The sequence below is a fragment of the Alosa sapidissima genome, chromosome 13 (genome assembly GCF_018492685.1).
Source record: "Alosa sapidissima isolate fAloSap1 chromosome 13, fAloSap1.pri, whole genome shotgun sequence".
In the NCBI taxonomy this organism is placed as follows: domain Eukaryota; kingdom Metazoa; phylum Chordata; class Actinopteri; order Clupeiformes; family Clupeidae; genus Alosa; species Alosa sapidissima.
This window is the reverse complement of record NC_055969.1, coordinates 7,155,732-7,166,670: the sequence shown is the minus strand read 5'-3', so window position 1 is coordinate 7,166,670 and position 10,939 is coordinate 7,155,732. Positions and strand designations below refer to the sequence as shown.

Here is a 10,939-nt window from a genome sequence, read left to right as displayed (position 1 = left end):
AATCTGATGATACAAAAATTAGTTACAGATAATATAATGCTTTTATATACTTACTTCAACTAATGAAACACAAACTGAAGCTAGATCCTTAAGGTGATTTATTCAGTAAAACAACTATATGTGGGCATTCAAGACTCAAGTGTATCTAGACAACTATTATTGTAAAATCTGTATAAAGGACAGATAAGCATAAATTTCTTTCACTTCTATTGTTGGCATCTGAAATCCTTGAAAAAAGTGCAAAAAAAGCTGTAACAGCATTGTGTTGCCAACTTTATCGCCAAATGAAACCGGTTAGCAAGCCTCATCAGTGAGCACTTCTTCTTCATCCTGTATATCCTGATCGCTTCCTGTTTTTATCAGTGATCACTTCTTATTCTTGTCCTCGGTGTTTGCACACCTTTCAGAGTTAGCCGACTAGCTTTACACCGCCTTACTGCTGCTATCAATTTCTGAACATGTCTGTTTCTATGATAGTTTTGTATTGTATATTAAATGTGTCTCTATCCCCCTCACAGCTAATTGGGTACATACCAGTATACAAGACAATATATACATATACATATATATATATACTTGTAAATGTAAATATAATAAGATAAATAAAACAATAAAATGTAAATATAATAAGATATCCAGTTTTGTTTAAAATAAAAAAAAGATCCTGCAATTTGTCAGTGTGCACCGAAGGCCTCTTTCAGATATGATGCATATCTTTAGAACTGCTTGAATTGTAACTCTAAATTGTAACTAAAATATTCTAGATTGTTTCATATTGATTTTATTTTTTTCAATATAGTATATGTATACTGTATGTACATGTACAACAAATTCAGAACAAATAAAATGTAAGCTAGTGTCTTCTCTTATTATTGTTACTCAAAAGGGAGTGATCACTATTTCATACTGTTAACTGCTCATAAAGACACTCTGTACTGCGCTGTGTAGGACATTAGACATTTTACATGTTCGATTTAATCAGTGAAAAAGAATGAAGTGAAACAATCCCCTCTAGCTCAACACTGTTCCTGTTCTCATTCGTTCTCTCTCTCTCTCTGGCGGGCGCACTCTCTCGCCCTTTCGCTCTGCCTGTGGCATGATGTGTGGTCTAGCTGCGGTCTGTTTGTTTCTGCGCAGAGACGTCGAGCTCAAAGCTGAGTGAGTGATGAAAGAGGGCAAGATAACGTCTCTGTAGAAGGTGCTTTTTCTCACCCTCCTCTTCTCTCTCAACCATTTGTTCATACTCTTTCTCTCTCTCCCTCTCTCCTTTATACAGGGAGAAGGCCTGAGCATGCCTGAACACTGAAGATGGCCACTTAACCCAGCAGGGAAAGCTGGTGTTCTGGATCTTATCTCCACTTAACCTGGACTAGTTCATGAGTCCTTGAACTTGACGTGTGTCTATGTTTGTGTGAGCGTAACTTCCATGCATGCAGTATGATTGTGTATTATCACTGAATAAACAAAATAAATGTGTTTTAATCTTCTGTGTTTAGTAGATGAAATGGGCTGCAAAGATGTATATGTGTGTCTGTATGTATTAGTGTGTGTGTGTGTGTGTATGTGTGAGTGTCCACGCACAACATGTGCCTATGTGGATGTGACAAAAGGTAAAACTCATTCAGAGAAGAACAACTTATTTTCTACATTGATAGTTTTATTAAGCAAGTGCCAATATTTATACAAAAACATAAAACTGAACAGTACATAGACTGTAGACTGAGTAAAGAGATGCAGTGTGATGTTTGTAATACACACAAAAGGTAGATTTATAACATTTAATCAGACTATTTATCAGAAATTAGGATAGAGGGTTCCAATACATGCACTCAGCCAGTGCAGGGGAAATGTGGCATTAGAATCTGCAAAACAAACAATAACAGATTATTCCACAAATATCTTGTAAAGTTTTACGTGCTGCAGTATTGGTGTGTTTCAGTGTAGGGGACTTCTATGGAGTGTGAGTGTTAGTAGGTAGGTGTTACTTTTTGACAGGGTGGTGAATGAGCGAGAGAGAGAGAGAGTGTGTGTGTGGTTGCTTGTGTATGTGTAAGTGTGTGTGTGTGTGTATGAAAGAGAGAGAGAGAGATGTGCGTAATACAGTAGGAAAAACACTAACCTGATTGACACTTCAGTCCACTTATCTCAGCTGCTGTCCCCTGAGGACGAGGACACAGACACGGACACAGACACACAGACACACACACACACACACTTTATTAGTTGTACTAAAGAGGATAAAGAGGGGGGTGCAGAAACCCAAATAAACTAATCAAATAGAGTTCGCTAATGACAAAAAGAATGTATCGCAACCAGAGATTCAAATAGATGATAGGCTAAATCATCGAATATATTTTGAGTCCATGAAATGGAAACAACTTGGCACATTGCAGTGTTATTTGATGTATGCCTTATGAGATGGATATCATTGTCACGATGAGCTAGAACAGCAGGCTTTAATTTGTATCACAGAGAAAAAGACAGAATTAGATAAAGTGAATATACTCGCACACACTCACACAAACAGAAACACACACACACATACACACAGAGACACACATACACACACACACAAACACAGACAGACACATACACACGCACACACACACAGGGTAGATATACTTTCAACTTACTTCACAAACTGGTGTCTGCATTTCTTGGGTAGTCCTGTATATATAACACAACACAATTCACATGCATAAGAAGACACTCTGATATAAATGAATTATTAAATGGCTGACCTCTTCGAAGAGAACCTATCTGTGAGATGTGAGATACTCACGGTTGAAATAACACAAGACAGCAACCAGAAATACGGCCAGAACAACGAGACATCCAGAGAGTGGCCAGAGAACCCATTTCCCACAGCCTGGAACACACACAGTACACCGATTACACACACATTACATACATACAATTCTACACTACATACACACATACATATATTACTTCCATATGTAAGTATAACATGTATAATATGCCATTTATTCTTGAGAAATAAATCCTAGTAGGTAGTGTGGAGCCTGCGCACCTTGATAAAGTATACTGCATGGTGCAGCTATTTCGCAAGGATAACGTCAAAGTAACAGAAAAAAGAAAAGCGCAAAAGCGATTTGTGTTATTTGCAGAGGCGGACAGAGTACACAGCTTCATTACTTGAGTAAAAGTACAGATACCCTTTGCTAAATTTTACTCAAGTACAAGTAAAAGTACAACAGTCAGATGTCTACTTAAGTAAAAGTACTGAAGTACTTTTTTTTAAAAAATACTTGAGTATCAAGAGTACAAGAGTAGCCTACATTTTTTAAATATTGCATTACTACTGCCACAGTGCTTACAGAACGTACAGAATGTACAGAAACGTCCTACATGGAGTTATGAAAAATGTTAATGTTAATACCTTGGATAATGTAAAAGGAATTGAAAGTAAAATCAAGTCATTTTTATCTTTTTACCATGTTGCCAGGGATGGGCAGTATTTCTAATACATGTAAAATACGTATTTCTAATACAAAATACTATTTTGTAATTGAAACACTTGAAGCGAAAACTATCATTAACTTGTTCAGAAAATTGAAATAGTCTGGCCAGGTGGGGCCACAGGTTGGCACATTCCCGGGATGGACCTGCTGCGTCTTCATCCATTGTTTCGTCCATGGTTTCGTCTCTTATTTAAATCTGACCATGGAGTTGACTTTGGCGGAAAGCTGAAGGTGATTGCTGATAGGCTGTCCCAATCAGTGGCGCCTGCACAATCCAATCACGTTTGAGAGGGAAACAACAAATTGAGGGTTTCCGAGATTTTTCTTTTTGCCTTTTTTTTAGAAGAAGTAACGGGTACTCACGGTTATGGATAGAAATGTAGTAGAGTAAAGAGTATAATATTTGCCTCTCAAATGTACTTGAGTAAAGTCATGAGTACTCCCCCAAAATGATACTCGAGTAAAGTACAGATCCCTCAAAATCGTACTCAAGTACTGTACTCAAGTAAATGTACTCCGTTACTGTCCGGCTCTGGTTATTTGTAACATTGGCTTTGGCAACACTGTACTAAAATGGTCATGATAATAAAGCACCTTTGAATTTGAATAGCTTAATGCTGCTCACTCCACGGTACAGCCGGTTCATTGATAAACTGACGTTTCGGTCACCAAAAAGATGAAGGTCTGACTGATGAAGGTCTGACCGACCGAAACGTCACTTTATCAATAAACCGGCTGTTTGATGGAGTAAGCAGTGTTTTTCTTTTCTGTTACTTTGCAAAATAAAATCCCAATGGTATGAACTGTTACTGAACATGCTGTGGTGGGGTCTTGTATAAATAAGTCACAGAAATAATTCTTCAAATATGAGAGGAGCATTACTGTATACATTACCCTGCTAATTTATATGGTTATTGACCAAAAAAACAAAATCCAAACATACTGCCGCTTCATTCTCTTTCACTGAGGAAAAAATAGTCCTTCATGCAACTGTAGTTGCGTGTGTTGCATAGCAATGTCTTGCCTGCTCACTTTGAATTACAATGAAATGCTTTAATGATAGGTGAACAAAATACTTTTGGGATGACATGAAAGATGTGAATCAGAAACAAAAAATCTGCAGCAACCATTAGGCTACTTATTTTCAACAATCTTTATCAAAAAACAAACTCTGTGATGACCCATTCAATTCCATGTATCATTCTGCAACACTTTTAAGAGCCACATATTATAAATATAAACATTACATACATAGGACATACAGTACACAGACACATTTATATACTGTAACTATCACAATGATAATATACAACATTTACAATTCACACAATCTGTCTCACAACAGTGCTCTTTCAAATCTTACCGGACACTGGATTCTTTTCCTACCAAAATCAATCCCTACACTAGCAGACCCATACAGACACACGCATGCACACACACGCTCTCTCTCTCTCTCTCTCTCTCTCACACACTCTCACACGCACACACACACACACACACAGGCTCAGACGTTGTGTTTAATATTACCTTGAATTCCTTCTGGAGGACGCTTGCTGGAACAGCAACTTTTTGATTTCTTGGTGGTCGTCTTGGGCTTGGGAGGCTGTGATGGTGTGGGGGCCACCTCTAAGGTAGCAAAGAGAAGAAGAAAACAGCACTGCTTTACGATAGAATACGTATGTCAAGGCACAGGTATCCTGGGTTAGGGTAGAAAAAGCCAAACAAAGGTCTTTGCCTTAAGCTCTCTTAAGCTCATACTCAACTGCTCACCTAACCCACTAACACAATTATGCTATAAATGCTACAGAAGTTTAGATGTCAAAATCATAATAGATGGTTTTCCTCTACCTGTCAGTAGTGTCAATGATGATGAGCATATGTATGCAACAGTACTGGGCTGATATTTAGACTGTGTAGGTGCCTATAATCATCTGAATAGATGATAGATGGAAGATTAAAAAGTTTTGCATTTTAAAAATAATATGCACATAAACTCTGTGCCGACAAAGTGTTTCAGGCAGTAAAGAGTCAAACCCTGAAATATGCCTCCACGTATAAATTCATAATGTAGTCTATCCATATCAACTGTAAGGCCAAGAATTATCATGGTGTTGCACCCATCAGCTGAGAACTCAATTCTCCTGATATCTCACCGTGATATCTTGAGTGTGGAGCACAGCCAAAGCAAAAACAGGACAGAGAAACATAGCAAGGCACAGAGAGATAAAGAGAAAGAGAGAACCTGTGGAAGCGAGTGTGGGGCGAAGTCGGTAGAGATGGAAAAACGTGGAAGAATAGCAGAAACCAAGTGAGAGAGAGAGAGAGGATTCCCTTACCCCCCACTCGCAGCCAATAACTGTTTAACTCTGTTTGTGTCTTGGACAGGAAGAAACAGGAGTACCAACCAGCATCCTCCACTTGCAGGCCTTTGACTGTGAGGGTGTAGGTCTGGCCCGACTTCTGACTAACTAGTCGGCCAAGGAGCTTTTTATTTATGGTAATATTAGAATGGTCAGCAGCATTGTGAAATGATATGTATTCGTAGACATCGTCACTCTGGCGGGTCCGGTACCAGAAGATTTTTTGAATTGTCTTGTCCGAACATTCACAGGCCAGGGGCACAGAGTCATTTGGGCGTATGTACAACTCCTTCACTGCAGCCAATACTGAGAGAGAGAAAGAAAAAGAGAGAGGAGATATAAAAATAGAAGGATCATGATTAAGACAATAGGAGGGGAGAGCAATAGAGCCAGCTGTTCTGAAAACTGCTCCTAAAAATCCCAGCACAAGAGAGGTCAGTGTATTAATAATGCTCTTGACTAGGTTAAACCGGTGTGTTCTGTGTGACAAGAAGGGCTGTTAGATAAGGAGTGTAGGGACAGATCTAAAACATGCAGAGTAGGACGGCTCTGTAAGTGCGCTACTGAGAACCTACTGACCAAAAGTCACAAATAATCAAAAACAAATCTCATGCTGTTTTTTTATGTTATATTTTTGGGCATGTTTTGTCTTTAAAGACAAGACAATGAAGAGTGGGCAGAAAATGAAAGGTTTTGGGAAGTGACCTCAGGTCGGACTCAAACCTGGGTCCCCATGGGTGATGCATCCATGTGTAGTGCAGGACGCTGCTCCTGCGCTACGGCTCCCTGACCGTCTACTTCTACTGTAGTACGACAGAAATTCATTGGGAATGTTAGGACCATCACTATGCCAACAGCCCAACAAACCCCCTCCAACCCCATCACGGGTCCATCAAAAATAATATGGTTGAAGTCTGGAGCACAGCAACGGGCCATTCAAGCGGTCTATTACTATTTAACAATCATATTTCCATATTAGTTATGGTTAGTTTCCCAATTCCCAGATTCTTACAGCAATGGACACACTTGTAGAATTCCTGGAGAGTAATTAACCAAATTTCCAGCAGCATTTATTTTAACAGAGTGCATATGAGATTTCGCTTGGAACTGCATATCAAAAGCCACATATTAAAAGACAAAAACAAATAGTTACTCAATGAACCTAATGTTCAGTGTTAAACTGCATTGCAAAAAACACTAATCAAATCTGGCGAGAAGACGTACAGCAAGGATATCGCATGACGTTGCAGACAATGGACACCTTTTATGTGTTACTCTAGGTGTATATCTCTGGAAATCAATTCCAATTCTATGTCTTACCACTCAAACTATACCACTCAAACTATAAAAACCATTGAAAAAGAGCGAAAGAGAACACAAGGACGGCAAAATTCTATAGACCATCCTACATGTGCTTTACGTAGGTCTGCCACTTTCTTTCAAGTGAAGAATGATAACTTAATAATTAATGCAGAAATGGACAATGATAACAGAATAATGAAAACAGCAATTACACAATGTTAAGACATATAACAGTAATTCTATGTTGCATGGATGTATAGTATGACATAGGTTTGTTCAATTTTGATTGGGTTCCTCTTATTTACGCTCAATATTTTTTTGCTCTTACAGGTCTTACATAAACATAAATTTCAGACATTACTTTAAACTGAAGCAATCGCAATACTTGCGAATTGCGGACTTGATACAAACAAGCGTCAGAAATGACAAGATGCCAGGAGCGTCACTAAAGCCAAACACAAACACAACGAATCGGTAGTCCCACTGTGGGCCAATCTAGTCTGTCTTTCTTTAGTGATTGTGCAGTGTTTTGTAAGAGTGGAAAGTCGCCTCGTTTCCCAGGGGCTGACAGAATGGAGACATTGCAGCATCAGGTAGGCCTGTGAGGCAACACCCTGTAGTAGGCTGGCTGACAACCCCTCAGTGCTGGGTGACAAAAGAGAACACAAACGCCAGGTACATATCCTTTATAAGTGCACAGCCAAATGAACATTAGCTTTCTGCAAGTTCATTTGCACAAGTTATTTGTTTTCTGATTTTAAAAGTGTTTGTCGTCGAACAGCTGCTGATTACAAGTCTGAGGCCCGACTCCGCGGCCCTAAAGGGAAAACCTTCTAATGGAGGGAGACTACTGAAAGAAAGGTTCGGCCGGGCTTTGAGTACAATCAATGCCGGAGAAAATCATCTACGTGATGAAATAATCTAACAATCAGGGCCTTTCGATGACACACAATATGATCAAAATGATCAAGCGGCTATGTAACTATCAATACAGAATGTGTAAATTTGCTGTTCAACTGATGAAACTATAAGCTATATAGGTATTATAAACATATATACACATTCAATTTATTTGAACCTAAAATTAAGACTACAGTGGAAAAGAATGTCAATAAAACATTTACAATGAATTACAGTATTATCTTTAATAGTGAAATTACAGTCTTTCGTACTGGATGGTTTGTATTAAAACTTTAAGTGAAGTGCCGGAATAATTGAAAATACGTACCTTCATGTCAGTACTCCATTGCCAAAATGATACGTAACATGATAATAAACACTTAACACCTACCAACAACATCTAAAAGTCTACATATCTTCACTTTGAGTACAACTCTGTGTATGATGAATGACAGCTTAGAAACAAAACAATCTTAAAATTCTTAAATTTAAGACATCTTAACGGGGCCTGTTAGGACTTACCCTTCATAGAAACCTTCAATGCACACACGCGCGCAGACTACAAGTCCACTACAGGGCATTTTATTACACATGTATCAATAGGTTTCACCTGCAAGTGTACAGAATGTATATGGCATAGAAAATACAGTACTGCTAGATTTGAAAGCAGTGTTCGTTATTACGTTGGTGATGGAACAACTGACTTAAGTTAGCTTCAAACTTGTCCTTGACAGCTGCTAACGATAAGACCCCTCTTATCATGTGTTTGAATGCGAGGTGTTTAAGGGTTCTTACCTACAGTCGACAGGGTCAGTGTAACCCATGCAGTGGTCAGGCTCATGTTCGATGGCCGTGGTTAATGCTCTGCAGTGGTGTAGACTTGAGTCTTGGTGTTTGTCTGTCCGTCTCTCCTTCCTGCCAAGTGTCTGCGCTCTCATCTATCAGGAACTGTTGAGTGTTTGTGCTCCACAACACAGCCTCCTCTTACCATCAGCCTATCAGGACGTGAGTCAGAGACAACACACACACACACACACACACACAACACTACACACTCAGTTACACACAGACACAAACACATATACACTGAGCAAAAACTGTAGACCCCTGAAATAATGTTGGTAATGTTTTGACAATTATTAAGAAAAAGGATCAAAAAGCAGAATCTCCCCAAATATTTATCAAAAAACCTCTTTAACATCTACCCATCTGTCTGCTTAAACCAAAACATGTATGAAAACAACACATTTAATTGTATATTCAGATACATTCTTTGCTATCACCTGAGACATAGATACGTGGTGACCCAGTATCCCAGCTATCATATTCAGTCAGGATTAGCAAAAATTCCGTATGTCTACTACTGAAATCTAGATGACTTTTTGAAACGCAGACCAACGCAACATGCTTTAATTCACTCAGCTTTTCTCATGAGCCTGTAAGAACAGGATGTTGGCTATTCTGCATTGCTGTTTCTGCGAATTGATTATCCGTACATTAAATAAAGATGTGTGCACTAGTTGTTGTAACACATGAAGTGCAATCTTTCATCCATTGAGTTGACGCATTAATGACATTTGTCTATGAGGGTGAATCTCTCATCAGGCAATTTTCAAAAAGAACATTAATTTATATTCTTCTTTCCCACTAAAGTATACATCATAGAGACGTTAACACAACAGAGATCATCTGCTCCACTTAGAACTCGCTCATGTTCTGTGTTTAATTGTGCTGAGAGAAGAGATGTGCATGTGTGTCTCCTGGCCCTGCATAGCCCCCCAGCCCAGGTGTGTGACCTGATATCCAGCTGCACTACATACTGAAGTGCAGGGGTTTTATATCACACACACACACACACACACACAGATAGAGGTTGTTTGATAAAATAAACACACAAAAGTCTGCTTCACCTTTGTCTGTATAACTGGCAGTTAACGAGACATGCCTGAAACACAGATACATCCAGCGGCGCTTACACCATTTTACCTCCACCATCTTAAATATATTAAACTGCTGAATGCAGTGTGTGTATGGGTTGTGCTAGAGACAGCATCTCAGGACACGCATGCACACACAGGCACACTGACATCTGCAACAAGCTACATTTCAAGAAAAAAGTTTTACATCTTTAAGGAAAAAAATAGAACTAACATTTTGTTTATGTATGTGTCATGTTTGACCTATGAGACTGCAACATTTCCGACATTCTACTGTTATCATATAAAGTAAAAGCCTCATCTAATAATAAATAAAAAGTTTAATGGATGATTTTTTGGATAACCTATAGAAATAATTTAATCCGAAAGATTTCTCTAAGTCTCTCTTCACACAACCAAGTCTGATCATCATGTGGGAGGGCATTGTGTGCATTAGAAGTGAAATTCATGGTGCTTTGAGCCTTAAATCAACACCGTAAAACCATATTTTAACCGCATAAAAACATAACCAACCGCATAGAGCCCTCATTTAAATTACAGACAAAGTGCAAAGTCAGTCACTGAGCAAAGCGTCTCGCGTATGAACTAAAGCCAAAGTGTGGCGTGTGGGAGACTTAACCTAACCAACCCATGTTTGTGCTTAGGATCTTGCTCAGGGTATTACATCAACACACAGATGTTGCCCTGTTTTTAAAGTAGCTTTAGTCAGACTTCAGAATTTGCACTTTGCCCATCGTTTAAGGGCCAATAGTCTTCCTAGACAATATGATTATAATAAAATGCATGAAATTGCTACCGTATACACTATTATGCAAACACACCTGAATCAGAACTTGTAAATAAAAAAACACACCTGAATCAGACCTTGTAAATAACAACACACCTGAATCAGACCTTGTCTATGCATGCTCTCATCTTCACCAGCGACTCAACTGTAGATCTGATCTGGGGACATGCT

At 38.8% G+C, this 10,939-nt stretch overlaps 1 protein-coding gene across 1 annotated transcript; it reads right to left on the bottom strand.

The window, feature by feature from the left end:
• Nucleotides 1–1,636: 1,636 nt before the first annotated feature.
• cd8b (cd8 beta) lies at nt 1,637–9,034 on the bottom strand. The gene is made up of 7 exons (XM_042060032.1): nt 8,840–9,034; nt 5,819–6,148; nt 5,010–5,108; nt 2,783–2,869; nt 2,634–2,667; nt 2,120–2,159; nt 1,637–1,862 (listed from the first exon to the last, which is right to left on the bottom strand). Exons 1-6 carry the CDS (start codon nt 8,883–8,885, stop codon nt 2,141–2,143), a joined length of 615 nt encoding a protein of 204 aa, XP_041915966.1. The 5' UTR covers nt 8,886–9,034; the 3' UTR covers nt 1,637–1,862; nt 2,120–2,140.
• Between the last annotated feature and the right edge of the window lie 1,905 nt (nt 9,035–10,939).

Excerpts from the sequence above, each read along its gene's own strand:
- cd8b (XM_042060032.1), bottom strand. The coding sequence starts at position 8,885 with ATGAGCCTGACCACTGCATGGGTTACACTGACCCTGTCGACTGTAG. Across the intron at positions 6,149-8,839 it reads ACTGACCCTGTCGACTGTAG|TATTGGCTGCAGTGAAGGAG; the intron begins GTAAGAACCCTT and ends TCTCTCTCTCAG. Across the intron at positions 2,668-2,782 it reads TGTCTTGTGTTATTTCAACC|GACTACCCAAGAAATGCAGA; the intron begins GTGAGTATCTCA and ends TTATATATACAG.